The 19,044-nt window shown below is 42.6% G+C and overlaps 1 protein-coding gene across 1 annotated transcript in view; it reads right to left on the bottom strand.

Annotated features, from left to right (window-relative positions):
• HMCN1 (hemicentin 1) overlaps positions 1-19,044 on the bottom strand; it is a 1,072,905-nt gene that overhangs the window by 171,199 nt on the left and 882,662 nt on the right. The window contains exons 84-86 of the mRNA XM_085601687.1: positions 17,969-18,103; positions 10,865-11,055; positions 7,679-7,760 (exon numbers count right to left, since the gene is read on the bottom strand). Of these exons, the coding sequence (XP_085457813.1) occupies positions 7,679-7,760; positions 10,865-11,055; positions 17,969-18,103 (408 nt within the window). The remainder of the gene's footprint in view (positions 1-7,678; positions 7,761-10,864; positions 11,056-17,968; positions 18,104-19,044) is intronic.

Raw genomic sequence — 19,044 nt, forward strand, 5'->3', positions numbered from 1 at the left:
AATCCACAAGAACAGCCTTTAGTTTAGTAAACATTGATTAGTTCTCATTTGACCTGGCATATTCTATAATGTAATTTACTCACCTGTTTGAGAGCCAGCTGCACTGAAAGTTGCATTGTAAAACAACTTAACCCCTTTGGCAGGTGCTGAAGGTGAGAGGTGGACTGGCAATGTGCACCTGAGTTAGTTTATACATATTTTTTGACAAATGTGCATGCCATTGTGACTAAGTTTATATTAAAGTTGAGGACTTTACAAATTGAAAATCGAAACGCATCCCATGTAAACAAAAAAGGGAAGTACACTCAGGCTGTTTTAAAAAAAAACATAATGCTGATGCAGCTGGTAGAGAGTCTGTTAATCAGTACTGGTGAAGTGAAGCCAATAACAGAACAGGGAGAACATGGCAGCAGGCTAGCGGGCAGACACGGACCAGTGCAAGATGAAGGTTTCATACACAGCAATTAACTATGAGGGAATCCACTGCTGATGTTTTGACTGCTGAATAATGACGTTTTACATGTAATGGATGTGTTTTGCAGAGAGTTTCAGAGCGAATGATAGCACCTTGGAGTATTTCTGTGCTCTATCTGTGCTGGGGCATGGCAGCCACCACAGCCTTCCAGAAGAGGAGTTCCCTCGCGAGGGTCACACCAGGAGCAACAGCAGGCAGAGGGAGAACAAGTCTGCAGCTAACCCTGCTGCTTTCTTTGAGCGCAGCAGTCCACACTGCGTCTCCCTCACATTTTCGTCATTATGCTATTGAGAAACCTGTGAAACTGGACTTAGAGGACGGATGGATAGCTCTGAAAAAGAGAGCAGGCTTCCATCTGGAACAGGTACGAATTATTCATTTGGACCCTTTTCGTTTGTGTGGAAGCGGCATAAAAGACTCCCCACCTGCAGCGGTCACAAATACATACTCAAAATAGCTACTTACTGCAAACCCGGCGGGGAAGGACCCACAGTACCCTAATAAAGATGACATTTGTGTTAAGTAGAGGCCTAACGGGTGCAAAGGCCTTGGACAGGCCTATGGAGAGGACCAAATGAATACAGGATACACTTAGGGGCAGATTTACAAGCCCCTTAGTGTATGGCTGTGACGTTCTTTGCCACAAGAGGCAGAAGCACCTTTATATAAGCCTGTGGGTCAATGACACATTGTATGATAGCGGCTGGGTGGCTCGCTACATTGATTAAAACATTTATTTAAAAAAAAAAAAAAAAATAAAGGCAACTTCCAGTACATCTCACTACTGGGTGCTCAACACAAAAAGTCTCTCATTCTCTGGCTGGGTTGAGGATTGGCCATCAGTCAGTACGGGTGACCTCAAGGGTTTTCCTCTGGCACTGGATTGGTTGCACATTGTCCTCCCTGGGTGACAAGTTCATGTTTCCAGGGTCCCTTCTCACACCAGCCGCAGGGGCACCTTCACTCCTGTTCACCAGATCGACCTCCAGGACACTCACATTCATCTCTTCCAACTCCAGCTCGTCATCTGCCCCTACCTGCTGGTCTGAGACTTTCTTGAATCAAGAAACATTTATGGACCTCCACATTTCCCTTCACTGCAGTTATCATAGTGCCGCAGACCCTCACGACTTCCCAGGTCTCTCGTTTGAACGGGTTTGATACTTCCACTCTGGGTGGCGATCTTTGATAATAACTCTGTCTCCTTCCTGAATACTGGGCTTAACAGCCAGAAATGGCAGCTTGCCTTTTTCTTGTTGTTTCTCCTTCTCTCTTCGGTAGCCGTCACATCCACAACTGCCAGTCTCCACAACGGTCCTGCTGGCAGCACATCACATCCTGATCTCTTCATCAGCAAGTCACTGGGGGAACATCAGCTCATGCAGTGCAGAGTCTGGTGGTAGGCTCTTCTTAGAAATTGTTGCAAGCAGTCTTCCAGGTCTTCTCCTTTTTCTACTCCTATCTTGAGGTCATTGAGGAGTGATCCGCCGGTGCCGGATATTGAGTTTGGCTAGGCAGTCTTTTCATGATGGCCTTGAAAAAGGTGCTCATTTTCCGTCTTCACCTCATCGGGCAGCCCCAGTAATGCAAACACCCAATCCTAAGCAGCCTTCATGCAGCCAAAAGAGGTCGATCTGACAAGTTATACTATGGTAAACTTGGAGTGGCTGTACATGAGTACCAGTGTGAGTTGGTGGCCTGGAACACTTCCACAATCCATTCTTACAGTTGCCCAGGGTGTTGCGCTGGGTGGTCAGTGATCAGTGGGGTCACCAGCGGTTTCCCCAGTGGTGAGGAGGCAAGATTGACAGCTCCGCCCCCAGTCTTCCACCAGCCGGTCCATTCCTGGGAACCATACTTTCTCCTCTGGTGAGCCTTGTTTTTGGCGATGTCCTGGTGGCCCTGATAGGCTAGCTCCATGTTACAGGCCAACAGCCTGTGCGGGATTACTATCTGGTGACCTCGGAGAATGAGCCCTTCTTCACTCTCTCTCAACTCATCCCTACATATCCAAAATTGTGTCTTGGCCTCTCACTCATCCTCTGTCAGCCCCTGAATGCCATCCAGGAAGTTCTTCCACTGGTGTCCCTTTAAAGCCTCCGGAGGCTGGGATCGATTGAGTTGCTTCCACAATTTCCCCTAGCGTGAGAGCCCTCAGGCATGACGTCTCAATGACCAGGAATATGAACTCCTCTCTGGGGTCTTCTTCTCATGGGTCGCTAGACTCCAAGGCCAGAGGATGACAGGACAAATAATCAGCCAGATTGTTCCCACCCAGCTGAAACAAGACTTCAAAGGCATACTGTTGGGGCTGGACAGCCCAGCGCTCAATCCTAGGGGGTCCATTGCGAGTAGTGCCAGCAAAAAGTGGTACAAGTGGTTTGTGATCTGTGATCACCTGAAACTTTTGGCCAAGGAGATAGAGGTAAAAATGTACTCCCAGCGAATAGCCACCGCCTCTCTCTCGATTTGGGAGTCTCAGGTCTCTGCCGCTGTAAGTAGGCCATGGCAGCGTCATGGAGTAGAGCCTCTTAAAGCATTATCCGGTGATGTGGAAGTAATGCTGCAAATGTCCAATCCATTGACACTACCCCGGCGTCGCTGTTGCGGGGTCCGCCAACTGATTGAATAGTGGCAATGCTGCGATGGGGGTGTGTGAAGATTGCTGCTGTGGAGGGGCACCGCTGCTTGAGGTGGCATAGAGATAGCGGTCCGTCACACTTACTTCCTGCACATGCATCCTGAGATTCTCTGCGCTAGGTGCTGGCTTCTCTGTAGGGCGCAGACACTATGCCACTCCTGACTCCTCCTCTGGTCACCTCGATGCCACTAGACAGTCCACTCCGGGGTCTTACAGGCCTGACGCACCCACACATGGGCCCAGCACTGGGACTCCTTTCAGCTCAGGCTGGTGCTGCCATTTCTTCTAGCCCTCCACGAGAGCCCTTCAGTTTTTCGCCAGCCTGCTCTGGGCCACACTCACAGGCCACCGATTGCAAACCACGTGGCTTGCAGTTGGGGTTACTTCACTACTGGGCCCTGGCAGACACCAGCTCCTGACCTGGAACTAGAGCGTGCAGTCCAGCCACCGCAGTCACCCAGACGTGGGATTGTGGGATGGGGCAGCAGGAACGTCTTCAGGGGGGTACAGCCAGGGCAGCAAGCGGCTCTGCGCACCTCACGGAGCCCACCCCACACAACGCACCTCTCCCATAGGCTACACCAGCAGCAGCTGGGCACCACAGTAGACGGTGCACTGCGCATAGGATGCCCCACAGAGCCGCAAGCCAGGGTCATGCACAGGCGGTCTGCTGTGAGTTGGAGGCGGCACACAATGGGGGCCCACCTTCTCGCCAGTATTAAGTTGTGGCCTAACGGGGCAGAGGCCTTGGACAGGTCTATGGCGAGGACCAAATGAACACACGAGATACTTAGTGTATGGCTATGACGTGCTCTGCCACTAGCAGCAGATGCTCCTTTATTTAGGCCCTTTGAATGCATTCTTGACACATTGTATGGTAGCGGTCGGGCGACTCGTTACTATTTGCCTAAAAGCTACAGTCCCTACCTCGGGCACACAGACATACTGCCCCAGTTGGACCTAAAACCCTGTGCTAGCGTATAATTAAATCCTCCCCTGATACCGCAGGCTGGCATAGCAGCACTCTCTGCATCACACCAGAAGCGAGGGAGAGTGAGAGTACAAATTTAAATATTGCAGTAAAAGCTTACCCATTGCTCAATTCCTTCTTCAGGGTGATGGAGCAAAGAGCATGTCCCTTAGGGGTGGCCTGCCTCGAGCAAACCTGACAATTATGCTAACCTTTCTCTCTCCAAATAATCAGGAGACGTATGTAGGAATGTTCACGCAGTCATTAGAGGAATGTGCTAGTACTACAGGGTTGCTAGATAACACCAACAGAGCCCCTACATGTAATCAAGATATCCTAGTGCAGAACAGGTTCAGGGTGTTAGCCAATCTAGCCAATGAACACATAGGTGAGGGACAGGTGCTCGTGCACGCAGGTCAGGAGGACAGTGTGACAAATAAGTTTTCGGCAACCTCTGGCATAGCCAGCCTCACAAGTTTATTTATAGATCTCTGGGCTGGGATTCAGAAGAGAATTTGAGATTTCAGAGTCAAACCAGAAACACATTGAGGGGGCATGCCAGGTTCCAGAAGCAAGGTTGGACGATGTCACCAAGAGAACAATGGAAAATCGAAGCCTCTTAGATTAACTTGAAAAATTTGAAAATTGGAAAATCGCTCTTGTTGAAATCATTTAAGAATAATGAATGTGCCAGAAGGTAGGGAAGGTGGCGATGTAAAGGGATTCGCAGTCAAGCTCATTAGAGAGAGGGCTTTTAGGGACAATATTGATGTAGACCTGGAAAAGGAGAACCAGAGAGTTCATAGGGACTCTTTCAAACAGAAGGATGGTCGGAAGAAACCCAGAAACATGGGGGCCGATTCACAGAACTAACTTAAGACAAAATCCTAAACTTACTACTTTTGGTATTCACAGAAGTTAGGATTTTGTCTTAAGTTTGTCTTAAGACAAACTTAAGACAGACTTAAGACAGACTTAAGACAGGCTTAAGACAAAATTAAGACAAACTTAAGACAAACTTAAGACAGACTTAAGACAGACTTAAGACAAACTTAAGACAAAATCCTAACTTAAGTCTGTCTTAAGTCTGTCTTAAGTCTGTCTTAAGTTTGTCTTAAGTCAGTCTTAAGTCTGTCTTAAGTCTGTCTTAAGTGTGTCTTAAGTTTGTCTTAAGGTTGTCTTAAGACAAACTTAAGACAAAATCCTAACTTCTGTGAATACCAAAAGTAGTAAGTTTAGGATTTTGTCTTAAGTTAGTTCTGTGAATCGGGCCCATGTTGTTTAATCTCTTTTCATACACTACTAAAATGCAGACACTGTGGCTCGCCCTTAAAACTAAAACTGTAGTAGCAACTGATTACACATACACCATTGGATCAGATATATTTAGGTCCACAGAGCAGTGACATGGGAATTAGGCCAGAGAATGGGAGAGATGCAGAAACTGGGTGCTAAAGTCCCATTAAGATTCCTAGCCATGTTAAAAGTAATGTGTGGAGAAAAGAGATGAAAAATATTGGGAGGGTGAAACAAGCAGATGAACCTACTGAGAGTATGTGCACTATGAAATAGATAGTCTTGTGTAGGCTCTCTAAAGACAATGCTGCTACTAGTAGGAGTGTGGTCAAGGAGTGGAAATGTGTGAAGCAGTGAAAAGGAGAGGGGAGGGGTAAAACGCTGGCAAATGGACTAAGTCAGGCATTTAAGTTCAGTGTTGCAGGAGTTTTCTCCCCCATACCAGAGTAACTGTAGGTTTAACCATGAGACTCCCTTCATACGTTTTTCAAACTAGGTCCTCCTACTGGCAAGGATCCAAATAGGAATATAGGAATATACCACTATGTTTTGGGGTTCCCTCGGGGGGGAAGGGTTGGAGGGAGGCACTGGATGAAGGACAATAATAGGGGGACATTTTAAAAAGTCCTTATCAGCATTTTAATAAATAGCTGAATATTTAGAGTTTTCAGCATCCAATCAATTGAGAGATACAATGAAATAGATTAGGATGTTAATTTGGAATGTTAATGACCTGCACACTAAATGAAAGCAACAAGATAATGTAGCACATGATTTTATATTGCAGGATACTCACTCGACTTTGTGGGAAAGTAAGGATTTCTTTGAGAAATAGAGTTGAGTCCACCAAATAGCTAGTACTGATCAATCAATAATCTCTAAAGGAGTGGCTATCCTAATTTTAAAAAAGTTGGAATAGATCTTTTAGAGTATAGAGCAGAATCAGCAGGTAGCTGGGTCATCAGGAAGCTCAGATGCAGAAGGACAATATTTACCTGTGTTGGAGTTTTTGACCCCATTTGCAAATACAGGCCTTCTTAACAGTCTTGGCCTGAATTTATCAGACTTTCCAGCCCGCAGTAATTGGTGATGATTATAGCACCCTCTTAGATAGTGGTTTGGATACTCCATTTAGTCAGCCGCGGTCGGTAGTAGGAGTTCCTGCAGGGCGGTGACGTCAGGAGGGGGAGGGGCAGGGTGGGGGGTAGGAAACTATGGATTACGGAGGTTTACAGGTAAGTAAACATATAAATCAATAAAACGAATTTCGTTGCGTGCACTGCATCCCTAAATGCGATGCAGTGCACGCAACGAAATTCGTTTTATTAATTTATATGTTTACTTACCTGTAAACCTCCGTAATCCATGGTTTACTACCCCCCACCTTGCCCCTCCCCCTCCCGACGTCACCGCCCTGCAGGAACTCCTACTACCAACCGTGGCTGCATTTAGTAGTGGGTGGGCAACTACTACTAAGGTAGGGAAGGAGTTTAGATGACTGAGGCAGGGTTTTGGCTTGGTTGATACGTGGCAGAAAGCATTCAGTTGAAAAGGGGATATACTTATTACTGACAGTAAACTGGATACTCTTTGCTGATCCGTTGACAGTACAAAAGATGGAAGACGAAAGCAGACAATACTTTGATAGTCACAATGGGACTGCCTTACCCTCAATCGTTTGGGATGCCTTTAAGCAATGCATACGAGGGATACTTTGTAAGCTGGGATCTGTTAGGGCAAGGAAAATCATTACTGGTGAAGTTGTCTGATTGAAACCCTAAGGTGTCTCTCCCACCTCACAACAGGAACCTGGCTTTATCTGAAAAATATGATAGATCTTTCATCATCGCCATAACAGCTCTGAACAAACTTAGTCACTGATATGGTTCTCCTAAAGTAAGGGCTCCTTTGTGAGCAGTCACTTTGTAGCCACTAATAGAACTATCATCTTCGACTTCAATGGATCTCCTTCCAATTCCTTACTAACTCCTTCACTCGAGAAAACACCGAATACATCTGCTAATGGTGCATACTAACTGGCTTTAAGCAGTAGTGTTGAAAAATGTCCTTTCTGCTACTGTCTGCCTGCCACTGTTTAGATATGTATGACATTTCACCTTCAGCTTCAGAGTTGCAATTTCTTAGCACTCTTTCAGAGGTAGTACTTCAAGGGTGCGTCAGAAATGCAAAACGGAAAAACATTTGGGATGGTCAGTCAACTGGGGATTGCAACTTATAAAGACATTTTAGTGTTTTGCATGATTCATCTGAAGCATTTACTGGTTTTAGATCTTACTGTGAAGTGTGAGTGTTACACTGTGTTCCACCACTCCTGCATCATTGGTCGCAATGCATTTGTAGTCGCCGGCATCTTCATTCTAAAAAATAATGGAAAAAAGCAGATACTTTAAAACGCTGTGCGCTAAAATGGTCAATGTCCAAACAATATGGTACACTATATAATGTAATTTTTGGAAGATGGTTTAGGTGCATCAGTTGTTATATATATGGCATATATTATATATACACTCTGAATGGGAGGGAAGAGCTGGTTGAATGCTGAGTGACAACAGATCAGCAACCCTGAACCTCCTTGTCCAGTCTGAGTGATCAGAATCAGATGCCTACAATCCTCTTGCACTTTCCACAATACTTTGGATTGAAGCAGGATTGGCAAAAACATGTAAAACAGGTCATGATACCAGCTGAACTTGAAGACATACACCAGAGGGGCATATGGTGGGAAGTGTGTGGAACAAGATGATTAAGGATTTTTTTCTCCCAGACAATGGTTAATAGATCCACAGAGGGAAACCCTCATGTGTAGAAGATTTCCTCACGCACCATGGGGTGTAACTCTCACTCATGGTCCTCCAGCGAGAGGTGACTGAGGACAGCCGTGCTGCTATTGAGGGAGTCTGTGAGACTGGCCACAACTGGAAGACGCCCCATTTCTGCGACTATGTTCATAGGTGAACTACTGCTCAACATATGATCCACAAACCCATACTGCGCTGTTTGTTTATATAATAGAAAGTAGTGATGTTGCCCGGTAGAATCTAAAAGTTGCTCCCTGAGATGGGAGGCATATTGACTGCTCTCAGCTCGAGCACATTTGCTGGCCAAATGAGAACAACAACCAGATGGAAAGGCATCCATGACCAAAGTAGCCCCAGACTTTGGAGAGTTGAATGGGCGTTTGAATGATGAAGTTGGAGGGGTCCTTCCAATAGTGCAGATCCTAATGGACCTAGAGTAAGATCTGCTCTGACCCAAGTGACTTCCCAGGTGTTACATTCACTCCCTACTCAGACAGCAGCGGAGGGCTCTTATCTACCACCTGTATAAAGTATCAACAGAACACCTCTGAATCATTGCCCAAATATTCACAATCCTCTGAGAACTAGAGAAAGCTTTCATTTTTTTGGACCAGCACCAGAGTTTCTGCCTTCACCAGTCATCCATCCAGTTTAGGAGTACATGGAGTCCCAACAAAACAGTGATGCCACTACCAGTGACAGCACATTTTTGGTAATGGAATGGTGTGGTGAGCAAAAAAAACCAATGGATTTAGGCCCAGATCTCTGACTAGGGTTACTGTTTGACATTGTTCAGCATTCGGTCCGTCAATTGTTCTTTTTGCGTTTGTTACTCCAAGTGGGATGGGTTTGCCCAGGCGTGGGGTCCCTTGCTCGCCATGCCACTGAATTCAAGCTATCCTGGCTGATGCGAGGTTATACCCCAAAATCAGTCCTAGGATGCTTGTTTCCGGTCCAGGGAGGACCTGGCCTGGCAGTTGCCGTTAGACTGTTCCCATGGGGAACAGGGTCACAACTGATTTGCATACGGCTGGGTCCAAACTGGAACAAAACAATGGATCTCTGACTGGGGGTGAGTGTTTGACATTGTTTAGCATTCGGTCCATCAATTGTCCTTTTTAAAAGCACACATTGAAGGCAGGTGTTGTGGTTTTGAGGGCAGAATATAAATGGAAGAGCTAGCCCAGTAGATCAGCTGGATGACCCAGCAGTCAGTAATGATTTCCTCACAATGTTTGGCAAAATTAGAAACCCTTCCTCCCACGAGAAGGTGATGTTGGGGGGTGGGGAGGATGAGTCAGAGGGGTTATGAAGTGGCAAATCTTGTGGAGCATGGTAGGGACTAGACTGGTTTCTGCTACTAATGATGATGCTTCTATACCCACGCTGACCCAAAAGGAGTGATTTAGTTGCTATGGTCCTTGAATTGGTAGACATGGGACAACACAGCCCTATAATAACAACAGAGCTTCCACCACATTAGGTAGAATGTCATGCAGGGGCCAGGCCCAGGGTGTGAGTCATAGCCCTGATGATTCCAGTACTAGGAACCTCCAGTCTTATGTATGTTTTTAGGTGGCAGAGGATCACCTGACATTAAAGAAGAGTTTGGTGTCAAGGAGTAGCATTAAGACCCCCGAAGGTTCCTGGAATGAAAATGCTTTCTTAAGAAAATAAATGACTTCTCCCTCCTCTGGCACTTTTAAAAATGTTTTGGGGAAGATCTTGTAGGAAACTTCCCTGGGAGGCCACCTCATATTAGGAATGAGAGCCTTCTTGGTGGTTACAGTGCAAGTCTTAGCCAAAATTAACCTGGATTCCTGCTCTCATTAGAGTCTTTGGGTGCATGGAGGCGTGAGGCAGTGGCATCATGCCCAGGCTGTAGGCCCAACATACAATCTTTTTGAGGATCAGAAAGGGACATCGTTTTAGCACCGTATGTAAGGCTTAAAGTCCTTTGTGGTGATATTTGGCACGCGGACACGTTTTCTGGACATGTCAGGAGGCAGGAAGGTGTTGTCCCAATTTGATGAAGCTGCCTGGAGATGTATTCATCAGAAACAAATAAAAAAAGAGAAGAAAAAAAGGCAAGGTACAAAATGTGTCAGTTGAACCGGAAAAGAAAATGAACATTTTGAAAAAAAGTTTAAAAAAAGAAAATAAGTCATATAGAAAGGATAAACAGACCTTTCACTTTTTCACCAAACAACTCAACGCCTGTGGAGAAAATGAAATAGGAGTAATGGACAAAAGAAATTAAGAAAGGAGGAAAAGAGCATGGGGAGTGAGGGAGGTGGAGAATGCACAGCATGGAGACCAGATGAAGAGAAGGTAGGAAGTAGTCAAGTTCCAAACCAGTGGAGAAGGAGCACTCAAAAATAAGTGCCCTCTTTTTAGTTGGGTGTGTTGCTTGAATAATCAACAGAATGCCACATTCACAGTGACCAGCAAATAAGGTAAAAAGGGTAGGATGGGGCATGGTAAGGATGTCTTTGAGAATTTCTTCCACAAACACATACACATATATACACCTACCTTACACAAACCCTATCCCTTTATCCCATTAGTGTCTAACCTTACAGTAAAAGGTACTCTTTAACAAACACCACTGTCAATCTATGGATTATAGTTTTCAGATGCAATAGTCTGCACAGTTCACTTACGACAGTGCCGTAGATAGCCAGTGATCCATTGTTCAGTTGTCGAATCCTGTTGCTGATTTGAACGCCAACTCCCTTCTTGCTCCATTGGATTGTAGGAGGTGGATCGCCTCTAACATCACAGTTCAAAATAGTATTTCCTCCCAAGGGCTCAATTTGATTGGTGTGGGGATCACCACTGAACACAGGTGGCTCTGGAAAATCAATAACTTAGCAATGGGATCTAAAAACAGAGTCACAGCTGACTACAACAAAGACAGAAAAAGACTGCAATGTTCAGGAATATGAGCCACAAAAACCAGAATAGTTAAATCAGTGGCACAAATAGTTAGAAACTTTTAGTTTGAAATAGTTTCAGTTTGAAGCATTTTGGAAGAAACATTTAGTTCAGAAGGGCTGATTGTCTGTATATTTTGTACCTTACTTGAATATAGTTGGCAAAATTTTAATGAATAAATATTTAACAACTGCGCTTTTTTACAACCTCGTTTTGAACATAACTTTGATATTGGCCGTTACCATGTGTTGCCATTTCTTTTACTGGATAAATTCCCTATTTCAATCACAGTCCTAGACAAGTCATACAATTGTTGGCCAGGTACATTGTAATACATTGGCATGAAGGGCTAATGTCTTAGGTGTTTACATCTAGTTCATCCATATATTAGTATTCATTGCCACAAAAATCATTAGATAACAGGGCCTGGGCACCTTTTTATTTAATTGGTCAATTTCATCTTTATATTTTAGGTTTCCTAGACAGCCTCAACAAATGATGCATCTAAAAGGCATGCAAACTTCTAGACCAATAGCTTTTGTCTGCTTAGACATCGGCCCTACCCTGGTCCAGAAAGGCTAATGCTGTATGATAAAAATACACTGAGGCTTATTCACAAACTGTATTTTGTAGTACATTACTGTAGTAGTACTAGTTCTAAAGTACTACAAAATCCTATTGACAAACCTACAACTGCAAATCTGTGTCGCAACCTCTTCTATATTTTATACTGGGAGATCCTCACACAATTATGTTTCCTATTTTGTAGGAACGTTGGGGGAGACAATGGGAAGGAGCTGGAAAACGTGGCATATTTACTACTAAATGGGAGGGGTTTAGGAAGGAGTAAGGAGGGGTTACGGGTGGACTAGGGATGGGTTTAGAGAAGGGCATCCATACACAAAAGAGTAAGTCTATTGCTGCTCACATACTGCACTTCTAATTTTACTATAGCCAAAAAAGGACCCAAACACTAGTATATTACTCAGCAGCTCAGAGATGGAGTAAGTCCACAACCACACATGGCCAACCACCAATGTTTAGGGACAGTGACGAGATACAAGGAGGAAGAACTAGTGAGAAATGTGAGTAGGGACTTGAAAGGGAACTAAAGAAAATAAAGAGAACTGTCATTTGTTATTTAGAGGACTAGAAAACAACTACACTTCAGAGCACAGTGAATAGTATAATAGCTAATTAAAAAAAATGCTTTATGCATTTTGTCAGATCCACTTAACACTTTAAACAACTGTCTGATCTTCTGAGTTGCAGTCCCAAAAATTAGACCTATCAGTGGTTCTGAAGACATATGGTTTACACATAGGTGGTATTGAAATGCTCCAAGTGAAAATATGCTTCGGGTTACTCCACGCGTTCTCTACAATCCATTTTGTTAATTATATATATATATATATATATATATATATATATACATATATATATATATATATATATATATTCCAAGGTTGCCCTGCATTGAGAAACACACTCCTCCAGCTGTCAGAAACAATCCTTTATTTCCAAGAAACAGGAGTGCAACTCCAATGACACTTTTTGTCCATTAGCCTAATGCATTTCGGAGCGTTCGCGCTCCTTCCTCAGAGGCAGATTGTCAGCACATCCAATTCAAAGTTCCCACAATACCCTGCGCTACCGCACCGATTAAAAGGCCTCAGGTGTGCCATATTTGAAGTGCACGCTGGGAGTTGTGGTTTAATAACTGCTTGTTGCCTCCAGTGGCTGTGTGCTAACAATATTTTTGATGGACTACTTTTCGCCCTCCAGTGGGCCCCGGGGTTGAATTCCTGTTTCGCCATGAAGAGACAGCTGCGCCGTTAACTCCCGCACATTTACAGGTAAGACGATCCCCAGGAGATTTAGGGGGAGGTGAAGTCTTCTCCGCGGCTGGACCTGCCACATCACATCTTTTCCAAGGTTGCCCTGCATTGAGAAACACACTCCTCCAGCTGTCAGAAACAATCCTTTATTTTCAAGAAACAGGAGTGCAACTCCGATGACATTTTTTGTCCATTAGCCTAATGCATTTCGGAGCATTCGCGCTCCTTCCTCGAGTGTCCGAAGTGCAGATACAAACAAAATGCCAACAGGAAACGGAGCGCAAGGAGGAGATGCAACAAGTTGCGCAAACGGGAACGCAAAGAAACCCTACAAGAAAACCCGCAAGCAGTGGCAACGCAGGTAAATTCATTGTGTAATCAGAATGATCCTTTGACTGTCATAAATCTCACTGATACTGTACTAAGTGAACAAGAAAATAAAATGTTGGCATTAGGACTAACATATAGTGCCAACAGTAATTTTGATTATGCAAATACTAAAATCGATGTATTTAGATTTGTTCGTAAATTGAAACTGCGAAAATTCTTTTCAACACACAAGTCCACCAGAACAATGATACCTACACAGCCTGCTTTAAGTCCCACCTTATTAACAGCAGGGGATGCTGGGCTCCTACAGGACCTTCTTCAAATGCAGGATGAGACCATCACACATCCAGCTAACTTTGGTCTGGGGCAGGGAGGAGCTATAGCACCTACCCCATTCAAACCTAAATCTACTTTCTGTCCCCTCATGTTAAAAGATAACATTGATATGTTCCAAGACAAAGTATCACAAGAACTGAAGAGTTTGCATCTTAAACAATCCAATATCAGTAAGAAACATCGATATCGTGACTTTACATATCACCAACTTGTAAAGAAGTTACAGAACAATGTCAATATTGTGGTCCGCCAGTCGGACAAGGGCGGCAACGTGGTACTATGGCCAAGAGACATGTACATGGAGGAAGCATTGGGCCAACTAAATGACAGACAATGTTATAAAAGATCCACAATGACGGAGGTGAAACAGGCATGGAACTTATTCCATATGAAGTTAATGGGTTGGAGAAGCATGGGTCTACTAACAATGGACGAGTTCAAATTTCTCAAGAATGACCATCCAGTGATGCCGATAATTTACTTCATTCCTAAAATTCACAAGAACAGTGTGAAACCACCAGGCCGTCCCATCATTTCCGCCTGTAACAACATTATGGAACACACTAGCAAATATGTTGATTTGTTTTTGCAGGATTTTGTAAAAAGACTTCCATCGTACATTCTTGATACTGGTGATTTATTGAAGAAAATGGAGGGTTTAATATGGCAACCAGGGTACCTTCTTATATCTTTAGATGTATCCTCCTTATATACTAGCATTCATCACAGGGACGGTTTAAAAGCCATAGAATATTACTTAAATTTGAGACCCATTCATTTTCATCAGCATAACAGAATGTTACTTTCAATGATCAACATGTGCCTTGAGAATAATTTTTTCTTGTTTTCCAACCAAGTATTCCAGCAGGTGAGGGGCGTGGCTATGGGGGCATGTTTTTCCCCAAGCTATGCTTGCCGTCATTTGGGATACTGGGAGGAACATGTCCTCATACCCACGTACTCTAAAATTATGTCTGAAAACATTGTCAAGTGGTACAGGTATATTGATGACCTTTTAATAATTTGGAATGGATCAGAAAGTGAAGCTAAGCAATTTATAGACAATCTTAACAACAATGAATTGAATCTTGGCTTCTCTGGGCATATTAGTGACACCTCTATTTGTTTTTTGGATGTTGAAATTCGGGTTTGTTCTAATGTATTGCAGACCAGTTTGTTCAGAAAACCCATGGCGGGTAACACTATACTACATGCTACCAGTCATCACCCGGCACATGTAATTAGGAGTATCCCATATGGGGAAATGCCTCGTACTAGAAGAATATGTAGCAATGACACTGACTGTAGTATTGCACAAAGAGACTGTAAAACTAGGTTTTTGAGTAGAGGTTACCCAATGGAACTCATTGATAAAGCCATCTGCAAAACCAATGAACCAGGTAGGGCACTAGCACTACTAGGCAGAAAGAAACCGGTTTCTGGTGAACACATGGAGTCAAGATTGATTCTGACTTATAACAACCAACATCAGACCATACGTAAGATCATAAAGAAAAACTGGGCACTGATTGTGAATGATCCTGTATTGGGGAGTCAATTACCACGATCTCCCAGTATCACATACAGGAGGGCCAGGTCCCTTAATAATTGCCTAGTGTCTAGTAGCCCTGAAATCAGAACTAACAATTCTTGGCTCAATAGCAGCACAGGTTTTTTCAAATCTGCAGTATGTAAGGCCTGTAAAAATGGGGTCAGCAAAACAGAATATACTACTCCCCTTAGTGCGAGTCCTGATTCCATTCAGCACAAACTTACCTGTAAGACTGAGTACGTGGTGTATGTGCTGGAGTGTCCGTGTGGCCTGCGCTATGTGGGTAGTACCAAGTTGCAGGTCCACAAGCGGATACTCCAGCACCTACGAGCTATCACCAATGGGGACGCCACGTACCCAGTTGCCAGACATTTCAATGAGTTTCACAATAGAAACCCAGTAGGCCTGAAATACTTTGCCATAGATACAGTCCTGCCCCTAAGAAGAGGTGGTAATCGAGAGTCATTGTTGCGCAAATTAGAAACCAGGCACATTATTCTCATGGATTGCAAAACACCAAATGGACTCAATGCTAGTGAAGACTATTTTACCTGTCTCTAAATAATTTCAAACGTTTCAGCATTTTAACATACAAGACTGCCTTCTCCCGAGACCAATATGGTCTCTTTTTTCGATTTATATTTTTATAGTATATTTTTTTACACACACACTTGGTTTGCACATTTTATGATGATTTTATCTCTGCATCTTTTGTACGTAGAGCAATATGACATTCAATGATGGGTATGACTAGCATTTGTCTCACATTATTGACGAAGTGTCTAATAGGATCTAAGGTACCAAATACAGAACATTAACACATGCATCATTTTTGAACTGATTAAATGTTCATTAGCTATTCTTTGTAAACAAGACACCCTAATTTTTATATATGATATTTATTTATTTATCTATTTATCTATATTTATGTGGGCATGTATCATGAGTTGTATTTATTTTACAACTCATACATGGTTTTAATATTTATAAAAACAACAAGGTTTTTTAAGAATATGCGGTTTAATATGCAATGCATTTGTGTTTTGTTCTTTTATGTATATATTTATATATTTATATATTTATATACTGTGTATGATCTGGGTAGATTCTTGTCCTTTACCCCATTTCCCGTATTATACGGTGATTCTTAATCATGTATTTCACATTGATGTCGTGCTCCGATCTAACATGCATTTACCGATATGTTGAGGTGCGATCGGAGGATGTTCTTTATGTCTATTGCTCAAATCACACACCTGATGCATTTGATAATGAGGTTGTTCACTTTAAATACTTCTGTCACGCCCTCAAACGTTGTCATGTGATCAAGGCCCCACGAGGGCTGAAACGCGTAATGGCGGCATTGGTGTTGGGCACTAAATAAACGCTGGCACAAAATTACATTGGGTACGCTTCGTCTTTTGCCAAGGATTTGGTTACCTGAAGGCGTTTTCTCTTCATATATATATATATATATATATGTATATATATATATATATATATATATATATATATATTATCTACTGGCGGTTGCCAGTAGATAGTTATAGTTAGGACCGTGTTTCCATAGGAAATCAGTAACATTCTTATATATATATATATATATATATATATATATATATATATATATATATATATATATATATGGATTGGGATCCAAACCCAATTACAAAGGCTTTATGAAACATCTGAAAACCAAAATATTCAGACTTGCCTTTAACTGTACTTAACAAAGAACATTGATCTGGTTAAGCAACAGTCAGTCTGTTTGCTATAACCTTACACACCTCTCTTCAGGTGCTCTGAAGTAACCACATTAAGATACTTAGAACTTTATTAAACTTCTCAATAAATTAAAAAATACAAAATGTTAAACATGAATTTCATTTGTTGTATAGCCCAGGAACCATAATAACTGTCAAAATCTCTCACTGACTAATTACTTTTCACACCGTTTTTTTCAATCAAATATTCATTTATTTGGTAAGTCCTTTTTCTGTGGGAAAGCATTATTTGGGAGGTAATGGCACTGTAGTCCCCAATAACTAGCGTAAGTTCCTGGAATCAGATGACCTATCATGGGATTAAATCAACAAACTATGAAGTCATATCCTGTAAGACCGAAGAAGTGCACAATCAATAAATGGGTATGCAGTTTAGAGATATATGCAAGTACTAGTTCACCCAAAGTTGATCATTTTTTCTAGCCTTAATGTGGAGACTAGGTGGCTTCTTTGCACAGGCACTTGGGAGTATGTAAAGTAGTACTTCTGTACCACCCTTTTATGTAGTCTTGCATGCGTTTTTGAATTGCCACCAAAAGATCTGAAATGTGAATATTTAGTGAGTGTTCAGGGACTATCAATGTGTAATTAGTACAAATAGAAAGGACTGTGCCCTCTTTCCAATTTTACTCATAGGGTTGTTGGGCATTTCCAGGCTGATTCACAAAGGAATTTAAGAGTCTGTAAAAGAATTCTGCGGACGTACTATTTCCTGCACTCAAATATGCTTTTGTGGATCAGACCCTTAATGAGCACATCGAATGGGTATCTTCTGTCACAAGGAAGGGCATGTTTCACTGGCAGGAGGTCGTTCATTGGCTTGGGGAGGATCTGCTGATCAGATGATAGAACACAAATGTCATCTATTGCTATTTGTTGGTTGGTCCTAAGGATCAGTATCTGCAATGGGAGGTGACAAGCACCTTCTTCATTCTTTCCTTTCTCCTAAATATTTTTTAAATCACGAAGCAGAAAACTTGAAAGATATACCTTTGACGTAGACAAATCCAATAGCCTTGATTGAGCCAACCGCGTTTTCTGCTGTGCACACATAAGTGCCCGAGTCATCCTTCAGTACCCTTTCAATGACGAGTTGGCTGTGTCCATTCACACTGTCGAACTGTGCTAGGTTCACAAAGCAAAATTCACGTTATGGTTCAATAATGAGAAGTGGGACGTAGTACCCTTCAGTAAGATATAGACATGTGAAACTCAGCTCTTGCAAGTTAGGAGTACTTTCTCATTAGTAAATTCCAGCCTCCATGGGTATCACAATTTGTTTTTGCTGATTTAACACCCTTAGATGAGTGACTTACAGAGAACAAAACATATACAACACACACACACACGCATGCACACACACATACACATCTATAGTATTTGGCACCTGGAAGTGAAACGTTGAAAATGACTGGATGTACACAACTACATATTACATATTCCACACTGGAAGTTACTCTTCATAGCTAATTTAGGGTAAACAGACTTCCAATTCAGTCGGGATGTGACGGGCCATTTAAGCTCTTTGCATTGAGATAACACAGTTAGAGATTTAGTAAAGCCTGTATTATGTCACTTAGGTGTGATAGATCTGACTGGCCCTTATAGCCCAATAGTAAACTGCAAGCCAGTTGTGTCTAACATAGGTCCAAGAGAGTAGACTCCATACCAGATTGTTAGTATATAAACATGAGATACATTTACACACAAATGCTCTAAATGTCACTATATCTTAAACTTATGTGATGTTGTGTGCAGGAAGGATGCAAGAATTCGAAGTGCTCTTAGAAAAATACAATGGTTCTGTTAGATCACTCCCTGGCTCTGCAGGTTGCTGAACTGGGACTTGCGGCAGTAGATTGTTTGTCAACATATCAAGAAGAAAGTATTGTGGAGTCAACATTTTTATGCTAGATACTGAGAACCAAAATAGTCTAAGGGTAAGTGCTCTAAGGTAAGTACAGATTTACTATTCTTAATGCCACATTTACATATCTTGAAAATATAGACATTGTCAAGGTACATACGCATGACGTTAAGTATTGTAAACCCACACTTACCTATAG

This window comes from Triturus cristatus, chromosome 4_2 (assembly GCF_964204655.1).
Source record: "Triturus cristatus chromosome 4_2, aTriCri1.1, whole genome shotgun sequence".
NCBI classification, from domain to species: domain Eukaryota; kingdom Metazoa; phylum Chordata; class Amphibia; order Caudata; family Salamandridae; genus Triturus; species Triturus cristatus.